This window comes from Hyperolius riggenbachi, chromosome 12, assembly GCF_040937935.1.
Source record: "Hyperolius riggenbachi isolate aHypRig1 chromosome 12, aHypRig1.pri, whole genome shotgun sequence".
In the NCBI taxonomy this organism is placed as follows: Eukaryota; Metazoa; Chordata; class Amphibia; order Anura; family Hyperoliidae; genus Hyperolius; species Hyperolius riggenbachi.
The window spans coordinates 186,197,056-186,217,567 of record NC_090657.1 but is presented as its reverse complement, the minus strand read 5'-3'; the positions used below and the strand labels follow the sequence as shown (position 1 = coordinate 186,217,567).

The following is a 20,512-nucleotide window of genomic DNA, read 5'->3' as shown; positions in this document are numbered from 1 at the left end:
CAGTATTCCACATATCCTAGCACAGCATGACCACTGCCTCTTACCATAGTAAATATCCCACATCACTATTTACAGAATCAACAGGAAAATTTAAATACAAAAACTTAGATCGTATTCCCTATTAAGTCCTCCCTTTCCCATCACATGTAACTTTTTAATCCACCAGGCCTCTCTTTTAGCTAACTCATCCTGTCTACTCAATCTCCCTTGCCAATTACTTGGAACACTGTCAATAACCTGAACTTTAAATTGGGACAAATTATGTCTAGCTGAAACAAAATGGCTAGACACAGCCTGGGCCACGTATAGCCGTCTTATGGCCAGACATTCTGACCTTCAAAGCCTTGGTGGTCATACCCACGTATCCCAATCCACAGGGGCATTTAATTAAATACACTACATAACTAGAATCACAGGTATATCGGTGTCTAACCGTGAATCTTTCCCCCGTGGTGGGATGCGTGAAAGACCCACCTTTAGCTATATGGCTACAAAGATGGCAATTGAGGCACGGGAAAGTACCATGTCTATTTTGTATGACTTGTGTCCTCAACTGGCAGTGATGGAAGACCTTGTCTCTAACTGTAGGAGCCCTTCTAAAGGACATTAATGGAGGGTACCTAAATTCAGGTATCGTGGGAAACGCATCCTGTAACAGATGCCAATGATGTCGAATTGTCCGTCCAACCAGTTCGCTACACGTGTTGTATGTAGACACAAATGGCATGCGAAATTGCTTAAGATTACGACGAATGTTGTGATTTCTAGGAATCCGGGTCCTATCAGGAAACCCATTGTCCAAAAACTTTTGTTTCAATATATTTTTCTGAGTTACTGCCTCAGCATCACAAGAGACTATCTTTTCAACACGTTTTAACTGGCCGGTTGGAATGGCATTTTTAACTGGGGGAGGGTGGAAACTTTGGTAGTGTAGCAATGAATTTCTATCGGTGGGTTTTACATATAAATTGGTAATTAATTTATCCTGACTCCTGATAATATGTGTGTCCAGAAAAGTTGCCTCACAGCTGTCAGCATGTACAGTGAGTCCAATTGCTGGACAGCAAGAATGTAAAGAGGCGACGAAGTCAATGAGCGTCGAATGTGGCCCCACCCACAAACAAAAAATATCGTCAATATATCTCCACCAGCACTTAGCATGCCGGTGGAAAAGTGGGTGGGTGTATACAAAACTGTCTTCATACTGACCCATAAAAAGTCCCGCATAGGACGGGGCCACATTCGACCCCATCGCAGTACCTCGTCGCTGGACATAAAAGGAATCCTGAAAAGAAAAATAATTTCGTCTCAACATGATATTCAACAACTTCACAATGAACCATCTCTGAGGTTCAGACATGTCCGCATACTGCATCAAGTACCATTCTACAGCCTCTACACCCCCATCGTGAGGGATGGAGGTGTAGAGGCTTTCGACATCAAGAGTAACAAGAAGAACCTCATCTCCAGAGATGTCAAGAGATCTCAATTTGGCAAGGAACATGTCGGTATCCCTAATGTAGGATGCAAGAGAGGTGACAATAGGTTGACGTAACCGGTCTACATATTGGGCAAGGGGTACAAACACAGAACCCACGCCGGCCACTATGGGTCTCCCCGGTGGCCGGCGTGGATCTTTGTGGATTTTAGGAAGAGTATAAAAGGTTGGGATCTTGGGTGAATCCTGTTGGAGGAAAGTAAAAAGGTTATCATCAATAATATTAGAAGATTTCGCATCGAAAAGTGCTTGGGAGGGGAGACCATACACGTTTTTTTCACATTTATAATGTAAATTACTTTATCTCTAATAATGTGCTCAGTACAGAGAGCTGTAATGTAAAAGTACACAAAGCTGCCGTAGCAGTGACATTACATAGCGGAAGCCTCCATCACCTCTTCTTGCTGATGCAGAAAAATCCTTTACATTTCCGTATAAAAAGGAAACCTTTGTGATGTTTGCTTCCATGGAAGCTGAATCCTATTATCTTGTATTATTCACACTTTTACCAACGTTAACATTTACTATAGACACAGCTCACAAGTCAGCTACTGCCTTTTTTCAATCAACAAGACAACCAACTTCCATATGCTGTGATTTCAATTTCCATTCTTATTTTCTTTACCTATTGGGTTTGCGCCTTAAAAAAAGGATATCATTTTATATATATATTTCTTTTTAATCAGGGACATTTTTTTAAACATCCCAGTATCTAGAGTATCTCCATAAAATTGTCCATTAACGGTACAATTTTTATGAACAATTCTAAAGTGCAACCGATTTGTTATAGGAAGTAATGATTAGAAATGATCCTTTGTGACCAACAACCGGATTTTTTTTTACAGAAGCACCAGTGACCATATGCCATGAGTTGTGAATTAGGACATTAAGACAAATAATAATTATTAGGGCCAGGGTCAGCCCTGTTTCTAGGGGCGGGTAAGGCGGGTGTCCGTCTGGAGTGCAGTAAAGGAGGGGAGCGCAGTGATGGAGGGTGGAGCGCACAGGGACTTAGCCACAGGGAGGGAGGGTCTGACTCCTCCCTCCCTTTCCTCGGGTCCCCTTCCAATGCAAAGATTTATGGCAGCTGCGGTAAGAGGTCGTAGTAAAAACTCACCTTCCGGGCTCCAAGTGAGGATCATGTGCTGCCGGGCTGCTCTGTCTCAAGCACCATTCACCACTTCCTGATTATAGGAACTAGTGAGCAGCGATGAAGACAGAGCCACCCACCGGCACATGATCCTTGCATGAAGCCCGGAAGGTGAGTTTGTACTACGGCCTTTTACCGCGGCGGTCATAAACCTTTGCAATGGAGGGGGAGCACAGAGGGGGGCCTGAGGAGAGGGAGGGAGGAGTCAGACCTTCCTCCCTGTCGCTGAGTCCCTGTGTGGAACCTATAGCTGGCTAACCTATACCCGGGCATCTCTACCTGGATAACCAATAATGGGGCACCTATACCTGGCTACCTATACTGGGTGCACCTAGACCCAGTTATTTATACTGAGGCACCTATACCTGGCTACCTATACTGGGGCTCCAATGCCTGGCTAACCATACTGTATTTTATTTAACAAATTATATATATATATATCACTTAGAATAAAATAGATATTCACTATTTATGCTATTTTGTGCCGATGGGCAAAACCACCACACCAGACTCCTGAAAGAGCAGGTGCAGGAGCACATCCATTCGAGGAAGGGTTATCATCAATACGTTAGTAACTCTGATTTTCTTGTCTTTGCTGGTCTCATTCATGTTCCATTTCAGAACAGAGTCTGTAGTAAACAAAAGCGTTTGTGTAAAGAATCACTGCTTATTATAAGAGGAGAAGCAACAGGAGCATTGGGTCTAAATAAGCACAATGCATGCTTTCTCAACCCTTGATGACAACCATGCTAGATATTCTGCCCACAAAAAGACCATTCCTATAATAATTGGAATGCGTGTGCCCTTTTAAGAGACCTGTTGCCAGATTGCCCTTTATCACCACTAGAGCTCACTCTCGGGGTTTTCCCCACAGCCGCTCAAGTCCTTTTTTCATTCACCGTCTCAGTTTTTCTCATTCTTTATGGCTTCTTCCTCCTTATAGACTGCACCTACACAGAGGTTCCTGTCCTGGGTTTTTTCTCTATTTGCTCTTTCTCCTCCTCTTGCCAGCGTTAGTGTTGTGTGCTACAAGTAGCTACTCTTATACGAAATTTAAATTAGATAGTGCTGCCAGCAGCAGAGGTGGGTTAACTCACTTATTCCGTGGTCCGCGTAACTCCCCTACTTCCTCTGTCAAACCCAGAAGGAGGAAGTGGTGGAGTTACATGGACTGCAGGTGGAACGCATCGGCTATAGGCGGCATAGGTATGTTCAGAGGCGTAGCTAGGATTTTCAGCGCCCGGGGACAAAGACTATTAATGCGCCCCCCCAAAGTTAAGGTTGCGGCGCACGCAGCGCGCCGCGCCAAAAAAGGGCGTGGTCACATAATAAATGTGGGCGTGGTTATGGGTGGAGCCAAATGTATATGGAGGTTAGCAGGCTCACGCTCACCCACCCTCTGTCGAGATTTCCATAAGGGGGAATATCATTTTTCCAATAAACTGAACCACATATGATCAGATACAAATAAACCTAATTAATTTCCTTCCCCTAAGGTACAGGAGACAAAGACTTTTTAATGTATGGTGATTGTAGGTTAATATATACATTGATCATTGAGAAAGGCAGAGCATATTTTCATATGGCGATATAATATTGCCAAGTAATACTGAATTGCACAGTATGTGTCCCTCTAGAAAGATTAGTTGGGAATAACAGGCAGTCAGCTGAGTGCTATTTGCAATAGGTAATCTCATTCACCTTACTTGAACAATGGAAGCAGACAAGTACCTTGTTTGACCAAACAATTGCCAAACAAGAAGAGTCTTAGGACAATGAAAGAGACAGACCAGACCTTAACTAGCTTTTGTCGGTAAATGAACCAGTTTTTGTAAACAATGGCTCAGACCTGGCTGTATTTAATGCATAGAAGCCTTGGATGGGGGTTGTTTTCCTTTCACAATGTATGTGTTTCCAAAGTTCAGACACAAAAACAAAGCTTGGGAAATATATTGACTGTGCTGTCAGCAATAGTTCATATTAAAAAGCATAAAGTTATATTACAATTCCCCATCTAGGTTAAGAAAACAGACAGCACATGTATGCATCATTGCATAACAATTAAGAATGAATATAAAAAAAAGGTTATGGCATTGTATATGTATTAATATAAAGATTATTTGAATGAATATATCCAGGATGATATAGAGATGCTATATGTTTACCAGTGTTGTATGTTAAACAATAATGTTAGAGATATAAAACCCTGCTAACAAGCACAATGTGTTATAATGAGAGATCCATGGTGGTTTTAAGCATGTCAATGATTTTTGGATCAAATCCAATCTATCTTAAATATGGTAGAAAAGGTCACTGTATAATAAATAATAACCAGTGATTCCAGCAAAGTCAGCTATCCATAGAGGAATTATAACATTGATTTATTCACTGTTGGGTTATAATAAAACATGATTTTTGTTTTTAGTTTGCCAAATATCCCAGTAAGTCTGTGATTAGTTAGCCAACAGCACCTACAAAGGGTGAAAGCCAGTATTACACTGGGGTTAAAGATTAGTCACAGAAAGCTCCCATTGGTCACTCCCACTGCCCAGTGATAGGCTAGAAGATTTAATCTCCTGGGCAGGACCATAGGTAGTGAAGGGAATAAGATGAGAGGGGTCATTCAATGAGGGAGGATCAGACCATCAGGAGATCTGAGCAGACCAGGACATAGAGGATTCATGCCATCTGAACACAGCCACGCCGAAGAGGAACACGCCCAGAGGCCATCTTGGTGACTATACTTGAACCCAGTTCTGATTTTTCTTTTTAGTCATATGGCTTATCACAGCACGAATATCTGAACTTTTGATTTATTGACGATTGTCTTTCTTAAGTTTATAGTCATTTATAGCCAAAGGGAGTGCGTTCTTCCAGTGCACAGGAATTACTCATTCCATATATTTGATAAAACCCATTCAGTGGGTATATTTTTCTGTCGTTTAACACCACCAATAGTTCGAGAATCGCTGACTGTGAATGCCATAACTTGTTTTGGATAAAAGCGCTAGATACTTCAAGCTACCTCCTCTAGATATTTTGATACTTTGCCGCAGCATGTGCAAGCCACACCTAGCCAAGTTTAGGACGACTCAATAGATATCTTATTCCAAAATTATATGTATTTTACCCGCTTGCTCGGTGTAGTATCACAGGCCAGCGGAGGTTAAAGTGTAGACAGTGGGAAAATTCCTGTCATTTATAGTTGATTGCATAGAAATTGTGGGGCAACGCCCAGTCGTTATATCCACTGAGTCATCCTAAATTAGCCATTTTGTTTTTGATAAGCCACCATTTTGTTTGCGATAGCACCATTTTGATTTTTGATAGCAGCCATTTTGATTTTGATAACAGCCATTTTGTTTTCGTTCAAGTCATCCATTTTGTCTCCAGACATCCTGTGGTAAATTGAGTAACAGGGCCGACGGCCATATTTGAGGAGTCACATCTATGCACTGTATTTGAATTGACTGCTGAATGGTTTAAGCCTTTTGTATTTGGTGATTAAGTATAATAACATTTTGATGTTTTACTGAAATTATTATCCAGCTCATTGCTTATTATAAGAATGACCTTATGAGTTTTGTTATATATCAAAAGTGCAATTTTATATTGTTTTGATATTGTAATATTTATTCGATATTAAATTGATATTTTTATAAATTGGTCTATGTTTATTTACATGTTTAAACCAGTACTGTAAAACCTCGAAAAACGAGCTCACACAGTTAGGCGTGTGTTTGTATCTTAAGCTCCTCCTATTTTTTCCCAGGAGCATTACATTTACATTTTTGATTTTATAATTATTTTTAACAATTTATACAAACATTGACAAAACGCCCGACATAAGAATTGGAGGCCCTAGTGAGATTCGTTTACTTTCCATTACTGGTTTAAACAGTGTAAAAACGTTTTATTGAGCTGGTTTTATTGCATTGGCTATTGAATCATGAGTGCTACAGGTAGTGATTCAGAACTTCATTTGGAACAGACATTCCGAAAGATTGTGGAATTCGTATTTATACAGTTAAAATATAATGAGGAAGTAGATGACTGGATAGGTAGAATGAGGAAAAGTATAAAACAGGAAGCTGATTGTATATTTCAATCTAAAGGTATGGTTGATCATTATCTTTCATGTATGACCACAATAACTTCAGATTCCGAACTGAAGAAGAGGTTGTTAGGCGCCCTACCTTCTGTGTTATATGGGTTATTAGAGGTAGATATCCTTTCACAATCTAGAAAAAAAGAGATTGTACAGTTGAAATCCCAATTGCGAGGAACAGAGGAAAACGTCCAATCATTAACCTCTCAGTCACATAATGTGGAATCAGATCTTCAAATTATAAGGGCTGATAGAGACCAATTAATGATTGATATTTCAGACAGGGAGGTAGCGATCAAAAGTCTGGAAAGAGACGCCGAACGGAATCGTGAAGCGCATCGCAGACTTAGACAGGATTTTGAAGAACTACAACAGCAGTACTTCAAAATCCAACAGGCAGGTAGACTCGATAGATCATCCAGCCCTTGCCCGCCAGTACTCACTCCATATGACCTAAAATGGCAAGGCATGTTGGATCGTATGGAAACGGTATGTAAAACTATGAATACCATGATAGATGACAGTACAAGGGTCCCTAAAGATCAACATTTGGATTCCTCTCCAGAGAGAGATATGCAAATGAGGGCCCCTAGGTATGATGATTCCCATAAAGGTCACGACTCCCTTGCTGATATTGATTCAGATGAATTGGAGGCTGATGAGAGAAAGCGAGAATCCAGCCCTATCCCAAGAAGGGGGAAAGGTACGTATAGAGGGGAGTCAAATAGGGGAAATAATCAGTATCCACCAGAAAAACAGAGCTCAGCCAGCATCATAAAATTCTTAAACACCGCTGTGCCAAAGTTCACTAAAAAGGGTTCAGCGCAAATAGCATCCCACATGGAGTTGTATGAATCCACTATGGACTCTTTAAATCTGTCTGAAGCAGACAGGATCAGATTTCTCCCATGGGTTTTTGATGACAGATACCGCCACTATTTCACTTCATTTAAGGAGCGGGGTATCATTAGATGGCAAGCAGTTTCACACGAAGTGAAGCTTGAGTTTGGGCCATATCGCACTAACTCAGAAGCTAAACGAGATGTGTATCGACTTACTTGTCGACCCGATCAGAGCCCCCGAGAATTCCTTTCCGTGCTAAAAAACTCTTACAGTTTAGCATATCGGAATCCTAACTGGGAGTCTCTTGATTTTAAACAGGCATATTACGATGCATTGCCTACCCAAATAAAGTTAAGCATGGCCAATGAGTTAGACTTCGGAAACTCCCTAGAGAAAATGGTTACCTCAGCGACACTGCTGTTCAACATCAGTGGGAGTTCCAATGTAAGTGGGAGAAACAACAAAAAGTACCCAGAGCGCAGAGTAGAAGAAACCAAAGTGAAAGCGGACCTAAACCTTGAATCCCAGCAGAAGAAAATACCTCCTGCAAAAGTACCTATCCAGCAGGGCCAAAGACAGCAACAAAACCCTAATCAAAACAGACCACAAAATCCTAAAGGGTCAGATAGGGATAGCTCAGGTTCTGAGAACCAGGTCTACCGTCCTCGGTTCAATCGCAGGTATCAAGGATACCAGGGTTACCAAGGAAACCAGGGTAGTCAAAGGTATAGAGGTTACCAGGGATATAGAGAACCCCAGGGGTACAGACGACCCCAAAGATATAGACAATGGGATAACCGACCCAGGCAGCAGTGGGAAAGGAGACAGCACCCACCTAATTCACCTAGGGGTAGATCACCACCTAACTCACCTAGGAGTGGATCACCCGCAGGGAACAGATATGATCCCAGGAACCAGAACCCTCGCCGACCTAATAGGTTTGATCAGCTTGTTGATCAAGTGAACAAATTGAGTGACATGATGGGTAAGTTGGCTCAGGGATCTGCAGGAAGACAGCATGAGGATTTTTTAGCTGGGGAGGCAGGGCCCAGCTCTGCCAACTAAAGGAAACCGAGACAAATCACTATACGGAAATGGATATGGCAATACTAAATACGAGTAATGAAAATGATGTGCAATGTACCGACCTACCCCAGGTCGAGGAAGGGAAGTCTAATGTTCTTGATATTTCACCACAAATGGGTGATATTATGTCATTTGAGCCAGAGCGTGAAGTACCCTCTGTTCAGATTGTCCCATTGGTAGAATCCATGGGAACCCAAATGCCTTGCAGGCAGAATCAGGAGGAACAAGTTCCTAATACCCTGACGCTACAGAGAGATCATTCTCTGAAGCAACAAATGGAAAAACATTCCAATTTTCTTTGCAATCTTGAACAGGTAGATGGCCGGAATTTTATCGATACCCATCTACAAGATGGATGTATCGGACCGATCCCAGGTTTACTGGATACCGGTTCCCAGGTTACTATTCTGTCTTTTAACTATTACCAGCAGATCTTGGATTCATCACAAAGGAAGCCAAGATTAAAAGCCTTTGACGGTGCGCTAATAAGCGTTGGTGGTAATAGTTTACAAGTGAAAGGCACATCCTGGCTGACATATAAGATTGGTAAAAAGGTCATTAAACATCCAACTTTGATTGTTGATCTTCCATATGATAGATTGATCATTGGAATCGATCTGCTCAAACGACTAAATTCCATAATTGACTTCATAAATGAAGCAATATGGGCTCAAGTCAATACTCCAATTGATTTTGAGCGCTCCAGCAATGCACAGTCGCAACGTAGCTGCCATATGATTGAGGAAAGGCCTAACTCTGTTGAAATCCATTTCCGGAACAGTCAGATACCAGAAGTCACGATCCTGAAAAACGGTAAACCCGAGGAAAATGCTAACACTGCTTTTCACATCATAAATATCCGAAAGGATAAGATTGAAAAGATAATTCTGGAAGATGATGTGTTAACTATTGCCCTCAAAGGGGGAAGTCAGGAAGTGGCAGGCATAACCAAGCATACACAGGCAGTGGTTGAAATCGAGAAAATCAATGATAATGTGCTGGTTCCCGTGCAGGTAAATAATATTGCTCGGGTAAAATATGCCAAGTTGGATCTCAAATCTGAGGCCAGCTACATAAGCCTAGGACTGCTGAAGCAGGTTACCGACCCTCAGGTAATCAAATTTATCTCTACACAGGAATGGATCCACGATCTGGATAACGATAACCAGAGTCATAATGTAATTGCAAAATGCATCTTATCTGTGTCTCTAGGAAACAAATCTGCAAAACAGGTCTTCAGTGTGTTAAAGGAACCACAGTACCAAATGTACTTAGGAAACGACATTATTCACCGATTTGCCATACAGGTTGATCTGGTCAATAATGTTCTGTGGTCCAAATTATCCGGAAACCCAGAGGAATTCCAGGATAGAGAACAAGCCCTGAGATGGGGACAGCGAATACCATATGCAGTGGATATCACTGTCGCTGAAAAAGTAAAAGTCCCTGAAGGTTGCAAATCATTTCTTTTACCCATTCAAGTAAAGAAGGGGCAAAAGATGAGAAATGCAGATGCATTGATTTGTTTATCCAATCGGATGCAACAATTGGGGTTGAAGGTAAAACCAATTCCCCTAATAAATATTCATCAGGAACCATTATACATGGTCATGCAAAACATGAGCCCTCATAGTATCACGTTACAGGAGGATACAATGATTGGCTTAGCCATTGACTCAGAATATTACACTTTTGGATTCCAAAATGAAGTCATTGGATTAATACCTGATGAATATTTGACAGAAGAACAAATAGTGGACCAACAATATTTCTCAACACCTGAAGGATTGTTCAGCATACACTCTATTTATCCTTTCAGTTCTGAGGAAGGTACATGTCATGTCGAGGAAACATCATTGATTTTTAACCATGAAATCAATGAAAGTGAGTATCAATCACTCCAGCAGGGTAAGGATCAAGCATGTTACACCCCAAATGACTTAACTAATAGGCTTGAAGAAGCTTATGAGGTAGGTCAACCTGAGATTTTCCCAGAATTTCAGGAACGGGTAGAAGAACAACTCTCTATAGCTGATGGATGTTCTAATGAATCAGAACGACAGCAGCTAAGGCAACTATTCTGGGATTTCCAGGAGATGTTTGCCAAGGACTCTTATGACTGTGGGGAGACTAACCTGCATGTTACGAGAATCCTGACTGATCCAGATGCACCCCCTGTGTTTATCAAACAATATCGACTTCCGCTAGCAGCCTACGAGTCATTATCGGAAATTGTTAAGAACCTGGAAAAGAAAGGTATTATCCGCCCAGTACACAGTTCCTTCAATCATCCAGTACTCGGAGTTCTCAAACCGAATGGTCAGTTCCGTCTATGCTCAGACTTGAGACAGTTAAACGTGTCTACATGTCGGGTTGGCCTGTACCATACATTGACCAATGCTTGGCGCAAATCCAAGGGTCTAAAATATTCACAGCCCTTGACTGCGCACAAGGATATTGGACAATTAAAGTGGATGAAAGGGATCAATACAAACTAGCCTTCACATTCGGTAATAGACAATTTGCGTGGACCCGTACGCCTTTCGGATACATCAACGCAGGCCACGAATTTGCTGTGTTCATGCACAAAGCAATGCCTGATGCAGCTGAACGAGGTACCCTAACTTATGTCGATGATATCCTTATCAAAAGTACAATCTTTGAGGAACATATTTCAGAGTTGAGATATGTATTGAATCAACTAAGAGAAGCAGGTGTTAAACTTTCCCTACAGAAAGCTCAATGGTGCCGATCTAAAGTAAATTTCCTAGGACATGAAATTACTGCAGAAGGAATTAATCCACAGAAAAAGAAAGTGGAAGCAATCAAAAATACGAAGTCCCCCACAAATCTCAAGGAACTGAGATCATTCCTGGGGATGATGAATTATTCTCGCAAGTTCATGGATAACTATGCTGAGATTACAAAGCCGCTATTGCAGCTGCTAAAGAAAGGAGTACAATGGGAATGGAATGAGTGCCATGAACAAGCTGTATCTGAGCTTAAAACAAAACTCATACAGGCCCCATGCCTTGCTTATCCAGAAGGTGGTAAACCCTTCTATGTTGAAACAGGTTTTACCGACAAGAGTGTAAGTGCAGTTCTTTTCCAAAAGCAAGAAAGACTGAATAAAATAATTGCTTATGCCAGTAAATCACTATCACCAGTTGAAATCAAATTTAATAATTGTGAGAAGGCATTATTAGCAACTGTGTGGGCTTTGCAATATTTCAGAAGTTTTATTCAAGGGGAAAAGATCATTGTAGAAACTGCACACCAATCACTACAATATTTGCAAAGTAACCAAATAAAAGAAGGTAACCTGTCAAACAGTAGGATAACGGCATGGACAATGTCCCTAATGGGATGGCCACTGGAAATCAAATATAAACAGGATACTAAAAATCCAGTTGCTCAAGGATTAGCTGAACTCCATGATTGCTCTCATGTGGAACATAAAGATGAGCCACCAGAAAACGATTTTCTGGAAGAGCAATCTCTATCTCCATATAAATCCTATGAAGAGGAGTACTGCAAATCACTACCATGTGCATATGTTGACGGCTGTTCTTTTCACACAGAAGGAGATGAAAAGATGCTGGTTGCAGGTATCGGTATCGTATGGAATAACATATTTCCAGAGATATCTGCGGGATACAAAATTGGTCCCAAAAGTAGCCAGGTCGCAGAACTCGCTGCCGTGTATAAAGCTATACAAATGGCTATCGAACATGACCTTAAGGAATTTGTTTTGATAACAGATTCTGAGTATGTTCTGAACAGTTTTGTGGAATATTTTCCCAGTTGGAAAAGGACTAGCATGACAAGGAGTAACAAAAAGCCAGTCAAACATGGTAAATTGTTTTGTAAAATTGATGAACTGGTTAATACCCACGACCTTACCATTTATTGGAAAAAGGTAAGGGGTCATTCGAAACACCCTGGCGCTGATAAAGATGGGAACGATCTAGCAGATTCCCTCGCTAAGAAAGCAGCCATTGATGGTGAAATCTTCGATATCAATGACCTCATGGGAACTATCGAAGTAAATGTCACCACTAGGGGGCAGGCCCAAAAGGAGTCTCAACCCAGTGTAGCAATGTGGAGTCAAGATTCTCCTAATGAGGATCTCATTGCGAGCCAAAAGGGGGATCCCGTTATTGGTTTGTTTTATAAACATATTGGAAGTCCACATGATTATCCCATCACCGTGGAAGACTGCAGTGACAACGAAGAATTACGTATTCTGATGAAAGGTGTGTCACAATTTTCATTACAGGATGGATTGCTGATACGAACCTCGAAAAATGGTATTACGCAGTGGGTAGTACCCGCAGCATATCGGGGTTTGATGTTGCAACATGCTCATGATGCCCCGACAGCTGGTCATCGAGGAGAGAAAATAACGTATGAGTTATTAAGAGACTACGCTTACTGGCCACACATGTTACAGGATGTCAGGACATATTGTCAAGGGTGCTTGGTATGCCCTCAATTCCAGCCACAAGGTCCCACTCACAGGGCACCGCTGATGAAAAGAGGCATAGCTATGCCATGGTCAGACATCCAGATCGATTTTATTGGTCCAGTAACAACGTCCTCAAAAGGAAACCGGTATATGTTAACCGTAACATGCCTGTTCACTAAATGGGTAGAATGTCTACCAAGTAAAACATGCAGTTCCAGTGTGTGCGCATTACTGCTCATTAACCACATATTTTCCCGATTTGGTCTTCCACAGCGCATCGAATCCGATCGCGGAAGTCACTTCACCAGTGAAGTAATGACCAAAATGTGGGAAATCCTAGGGGTAAAACGGAAGCTACACATAGCTTACCGACCAGCCTCTAGTGGTGGAGTGGAGCGTTACAATCAATCCATTGTAAATATCCTGAAAAAATTTGTTAGCGAATCAGGTAAAGACTGGGATGTCAAGCTGCCACTAGTTCTTATGGCTATTAGAGCTACTCCAAGCGCAGCAACCAAACTTTCCCCATTTGAGATGCTCACTGGTAGAAAGATGGTGTTACCCCAGCATTTGCTTTACAAAACCTCAGATCATAACTTGATGAATGCAACTACTGCACATCAATATGTGGAAAACTTACGCAAGCACCTCCAGCATGCCTTTGCATTTGCTCAAAGAAACATCGAAAAAGCCGCAGTCAGTACGAAAACGTACTATGACCTCAAAACCACACAAAAGGAGTATCAGGTCGACGATAAGGTGTATCTGTATAATTTTGCCAGAGACCAGGTAAAGGAAAGGAAGTTCCTCCCTTCATGGAAAGGTCCATATCCCATCACTGATAAATTGTCTCCTGTGGTTTATAAGGTTAAGATCCCTAAGGGGGATGACTTTGTTGAAAGATGGGTACATATTAATCAACTGCGTATATGTCACCCTAGTTCACAATTGCGGAGAATTGAGCAATCTTGAAATGTGTCCTAACAAATTATTTTTCTCCTGACAGGTATACCTAATGATATATTTAATCTTCACTAGACACAAAGATTACAATCCGGCGCAAAGATGCCCCACCTGACGATTGCCATCCTTCACGCAGTCCTAATCTTGGGGAAGAGTGCCGAGCCAAGTGTGATGCCAGATCCAGCATCCGTGAGGTTACCGGATACAGCGGAGTTCATCATGACCAGATAGATGTTCCTATCCTAGAGGGTCCAGATGAGCCTAAACCCGCGATGTGTCGTTGAATGACGAGCTGATGTATCCGGGGTCCATTTGATGGAGATGCAAGTTGGATATCTGTTGCACACCAGATACTCACAGGAGTGAGTTGTTCAAATCTTGAAGCAGATCCGGAAAATCCTTTTGTTTGAACCAAAGGCCAAAGCAGTTCATCGCTGTTACAGTTGCTGTTTGCTACCTTTGCAGCAAGAGGAAACCTGTTTGTTTACATCCGGAGTATCATTTGCCAAGTTTATTTTTCTTGAAGCGTGAAACATGAACTTCAATGTGATGAAGACGATGTTTTAAAGTCCATTTTTCCCTTTCATACTTGGATTACCAGTACAAAACAAAGGTTATTCACAACGCGTTCCCACAGGAATGAAGCAACGAAAAACGATTATTAATCCTTGTTGTTCTTTTGAAATGATCACACATTGGAATATTCCAAAAGAGAAGGGGGATGTGTCGAGATTTCCATAAGGGGGAATATCATTTTTCCAATAAACTGAACCACATATGATCAGATACAAATAAACCTAACCTAACCTAACCTAGATACAAAAATACCTAATTAATTTCCTTCCCCTAAGGTACAGGAGACAAAGACTTTTTAATGTATGGTGATTGTAGGTTAATATATACATTGATCATTGAGAAAGGCAGAGCATATTTTCATATGGCGATATAATATTGCCAAGTAATACTGAATTGCACAGTATGTGTCCCTCTAGAAAGATTAGTTGGGAATAACAGGCAGTCAGCTGAGTGCTATTTGCAATAGGTAATCTCATTCACCTTACTTGAACAATGGAAGCAGACAAGTACCTTGTTTGACCAAACAATTGCCAAACAAGAAGAGTCTTAGGACAATGAAAGAGACAGACCAGACCTTAACTAGCTTTTGTCGGTAAATGAACCAGTTTTTGTAAACAATGGCTCAGACCTGGCTGTATTTAATGCATAGAAGCCTTGGATGGGGGTTGTTTTCCTTTCACAATGTATGTGTTTCCAAAGTTCAGACACAAAAACAAAGCTTGGGAAATCTATTGACTGTGCTGTCAGCAATAATTCATATTAAAAAGCATAAAGTTATATTACAATTCCCCATCTAGGTTAAGAAAACAGACAGCACATGTATGCATCATTGCATAACAATTAAGAATGAATATAAAAAAAAGGTTATGGCATTGTATATGTATTAATATAAAGATTATTTGAATGAATATATCCAGGATGATATAGAGATGCTATATGTTTACCAGTGTTGTATGTTAAACAATAATGTTAGAGATATAAAACCCTGCTAACAAGCACAATGTGTTATAATGAGAGATCCATGGTGGTTTTAAGCATGCCAATGATTTTTGGATCAAATCCAATCTATCTTAAATATGGTAGAAAAGGTCACTGTATAATAAATAATAACCAGTGATTCCAGCAAAGTAAGCTATCCATAGAGGAATTATAACATTGATTTATTCACTGTTGGGTTATAATAAAACATGATTTTTGTTTTTAGTTTGCCAAATATCCCAGTAAGTCTGTGATTAGTTAGCCAACAGCACCTACAAAGGGTGAAAGCCAGTATTACACTTGGGTTAAAGATTAGTCACAGAAAGCTCCCATTGGTCACTCCCACTGCCCAGTGATAGGCTAGAAGATTTAATCTCCTGGGCAGGACCATAGGTAGTGAGGGGAATAAGATGAGAGGGGTCATTCAATGAGGGAGGATCAGACCATCAGGAGATCTGAGCAGACCAGGACATAGAGGATTCATGCCATCTGAACACAGCCACGCCTAAGAGGAACACGCCCAGAGGCCATCTTGGTGACTATACTTGAACCCAGTTCTGATTTTTCTTTTTAGTCATATGGCTTATCACAGCACGAATATCTGAACTTTTGATTTATTGACGATTGTCTTTCTTAAGTTTATAGTCATTTATAGCCAAAGGGAGTGCGTTCTTCCAGTGCACAGGAATTACTCATTCCATATATTTGATAAAACCCATTCAGTGGGTATATTTTTCTGTCGTTTAACACCACCAATAGTTCGAGAATCGCTGACTGTGAATGCCATAACTTGTTTTGGATAAAAGCGCTAGATACTTCAAGCTACCTCCTCTAGATATTTTGATACTTTGCCGCAGCATGTGCAAGCCACACCTAGCCAAGTTTAGGACGACTCAATAGATATCTTATTCCAAAATTATATGTATTTTACCCGCTTGCTCGGTGTAGTATCACAGGCCAGCGGAGGTTAAAGTGTAGACAGTGGGAAAATTCCTGTCATTTATAGTTGATTGCATAGAAATTGTGGGGCAACGCCCAGTCGTTATATCCACTGAGTCATCCTAAATTAGCCATTTTGTTTTTGATAAGCCACCATTTTGTTTGCGATAGCACCATTTTGATTTTTGATAGCAGCCATTTTGATTTTGATAACAGCCATTTTGTTTTCGTTCAAGTCATCCATTTTGTCTCCAGACATCCTGTGGTAAATTGAGTAACAGGGCCGACGGCCATATTTGAGGAGTCACATCTATGCACTGTATTTGAATTGACTGCTGAATGGTTTAAGCCTTTTGTATTTGGTGATTAAGTATAATAACATTTTGATGTTTTACTGAAATTATTATCCAGCTCATTGCTTATTATAAGAATGACCTTATGAGTTTTGTTATATATCAAAAGTGCAATTTTATATTGTTTTGATATTGTAATATTTATTCGATATTAAATTGATATTTTTATAAATTGGTCTATGTTTATTTACATGTTTAAACCAGTACTGTAAAACCTCGAAAAACGAGCTCACACAGTTAGGCGTGTGTTTGTATCTTAAGCTCCTCCTATTTTTTCCCAGGAGCATTACATTTACATTTTTGATTTTATAATTATTTTTAACAATTTATACAAACATTGACAAAACGCCCGACACCTCCCTCAGTATGTACCTTCCAGCATGTTCCAAGACAAATTCAGCAATCATGAGCCCCCCCCCATCAAGACAAATTCAGCAATCATGAGGCCCCCAACACAACCAACTCAGCAATCATGAGGCCCCCAACAAGACAAATTTAGCAATCATGAGGCCCCCAACAAGACAAATTCAGCGATCTTGAGGCCCCCAACAAATCATGAGGTCCCCAACAAGACAAATTCAGTAACCATGAGGCCCCCAAAAAGACAAATTCAGCAGTCATGAGTCACATAAATAGACAGCATTTCACATAAATAGGTAGAATGCCCCCTTAATATGGTAGCACTTTGAAGACAAAAAACAAAAGACCGAGAGCCCAAATAGTGTAGTATCTCAAGGAAAGAGAGACACACAGAAATAAAGTAGATATATACTCACAAACATAGGTTGCCCCTAGGCAACCACTCCACATGCAGGTGGGGAGAATTAGAACCTGACCCCACTCAGGTGTAAAATGTCGCTCTCTGTAGAAAAATTAGGAAAAATCCTTGCCACCCCAGGTGGACTGCATTGTGTTTAGGAAAAAAGACCAGAGGCGCCAAAAAGAGTAAAAACATATAGGTTTAAAAACCCGGGGGGAGGTAAACTCACCACCCGTTCCACAGACACAAAACCAATCGAGACCACAATATTTGGTCAAAGATATTCACAGTTTATTAGTACTCCCAGGTGCTACGCGTTTCACGGGACTATCCCGCTTCCTCAGGCAATCAAACAGGAGTACAAGCTAAAAAGATACAAAACAATAATATACATAAATATCGGCCCCAAAAGCTTGTAATGACTTAAACAACTAAACAACGGAATAAAGTGCAGGTATCAGTATGGATATGTAGTTTAGATATATGATAATTGAGAATCATTAGGATATCAATGTATACACAAACGCTACCGGACAGTGCCTTAATACAGACATTTACACTACTTGTCCCATAGACCACTATTCAATATTTCCTTTTGTAAATAGTGGTTAAAAAGATGGCTATAGTCTATTGCTAAATAAAGGTAACCAGGTTAAAAGGTCTAGCATAAGTAGAATAATCGACAGGGGTATACTTAAATAAAATACAATACAATACTGTATAGGTGTGTACTAAAATAAAATACAATGCTGTATAAGTATAAGCATAATAAAGACCTGTCCAACATGGACAAAGTAGGAAACACTCACCAATTGGGGGTCTGGAGCAAGTATAAGCGCCTCAGTGGGAGAGCGAGGTTTACTGAGTGCTATAAATAACGTGTAGGCGCGGGGAACGCCGTCCCCGCAATGTTCTCATCAACTTCCGCTATACTAAGCGGAAGTGATGTGTGTCGCGCATGCGCCGGAAGGTATCAGCGCCATCTTGGAAGCGGGACGCTGTGGGCAACGCGTACGCCGCTTGTAGGCGGCTATCCCATGCGTCTACGCGTCCAACATGGCGCACATACATATAAGTTAGCGGCGCTGTATGCGCCTAAAACGCCATAGGAACGTCTCAACGTTTCTATATATCTAAATATCTAAATTATGCGGATTGACCAGGTGGTGGGGACTCTGATCGGGGGGGTATGTGCAAACATCTAGACTTCATTAGGTATAACAAAACTGGGGGGATCCTGCTCAATGGAATTTTGTATATAAATCTCATTTTTTGCACTTATCACAACATTAAAAATATAAAAAACATATATATCCCGCAAATAAACAAACAGAAATGACACAATCCACAGTATCAAAAACACAAGGAATGTACAAAACAGTAGTTACAGATATATATGTTATAAAAACAATAAACTGGAAAACCCATATGAATAAACATGACATAGATAAAAAATAATCAGAGATAAGAATGAATAAAATTATGATAACAAAAACCATTGTTATCTCAGCAGATCAAATCGATAAAAGAGAGGACACCTATACTAAAACTTTATCAATCGTGGTGCAACTACAAGCACGCATAAAGCCAAATATTGTTAGGGTATAGATATCGTATTCATTCTTTGGGCTAAAACGCTTTCTCCAAAACCTCGTTAAGACCGTTCGGAACCAGACTTTTTAGGATATTGATCCAGTAGATCTTCTGGCGCAAGGCTTCAAAAGTATTAGGGATGTGTGGGGAAATCGCCTCGATAAAGGTAATACGGAATAGCAACGGATTGTGATCATGGTGCGTGCCAAAGTGTCTGGAGACGCTGTGAAGTGCTAGATTATTAATAATATTCCTCTTGTGCTGGCCGACCCTGCTGCGGGCCTCCTGGGTAGTGCGGCCCACATATTGGAGGCCGCACGGGCAGGAAATGAGATAGACGATAAACCGGGAGTCGCAATTAATGTGTTGTTTAATTGGGTAAACACTTGATGTAACAACTGAGTGGAAGGTATTAGTATCAATCACAAACTGGCAGGCGGTGCAACGGGGCTTGTTACATGGATGTGAACCCGATGCAACACTGCCTTTAGGCTGTGCATTCCTGAGCCTGCTTGGTGCAAGGAGATTACGCAGATTGGGGGCCCTCCTGTACGTGAGTGGTGGTCTAACCGGGATTGCTTGCTTCAGGTAGGGGTCTTGGAGTAGGAGGTCCCACCTGTTTTGCAGTATTGATCTAATGGTTTTGTGTTGGGCACTAAATCTAGTGATGAAACGTGGGAATGACGATGCAAGTGTAGTGGTAGGCGCAGGTTTAGTGGGGGCCTTCTGAGTGGCTTTAAATCTGGCATCTTTTAGTAGCTTATTTGGGTACTTTCGTTCCTTGAATTTATTTGTCAAAATTACAGATTGCGAATGGAAGTCCTCCCGGTCTGTACAGTTGCGGAATATACGTTTGTACTGGCAATAGGGGGTATTGGTGGTCCAAGGTTTGTGGTGGTGACTATTAAAATGAATGTAATTATTCGCGTCAACCTTTTTAAAAAAAGTCTTAGTTTTTATTTTACCTCCGTCCGCCTGTAACGAAAGGTCAAGAAATTCTATAGTGGTGCAATGGTGTTGAGCAGTGAATTGCAAGCCTGCTATATTATTGTTAAGGTAATGAATAAAATGTGTAATGCTATTGGGGTCACCATGCCAGATAAAAATTAAATCGTCGATGTATCTTTTATAGAATATAATATTATTGTGAAAGGGATGTTCAGGATAAAATTTTAACCGTTCTAGTAGGCCCATGGA

The 20,512-nt window shown here is 40.8% G+C and overlaps 1 protein-coding gene and 1 long non-coding RNA gene across 3 annotated transcripts in view; one reads left to right on the top strand and one right to left on the bottom strand.

Moving 5' to 3' along the window:
• The window catches only part of LOC137541206 (uncharacterized), a 426,898-nt gene that overhangs the window by 206,718 nt on the left and 199,668 nt on the right, over positions 1 to 20,512 (bottom strand). The window lies entirely within an intron of this gene.
• LOC137541930 (uncharacterized) lies at positions 7,267 to 8,364 on the top strand (the record flags this gene model as incomplete). Its single annotated transcript, XM_068263496.1, has 1 exon — positions 7,267 to 8,364. A coding segment is annotated over exon 1 (1,098 nt), but the record flags the coding sequence as incomplete, so codon positions are not given.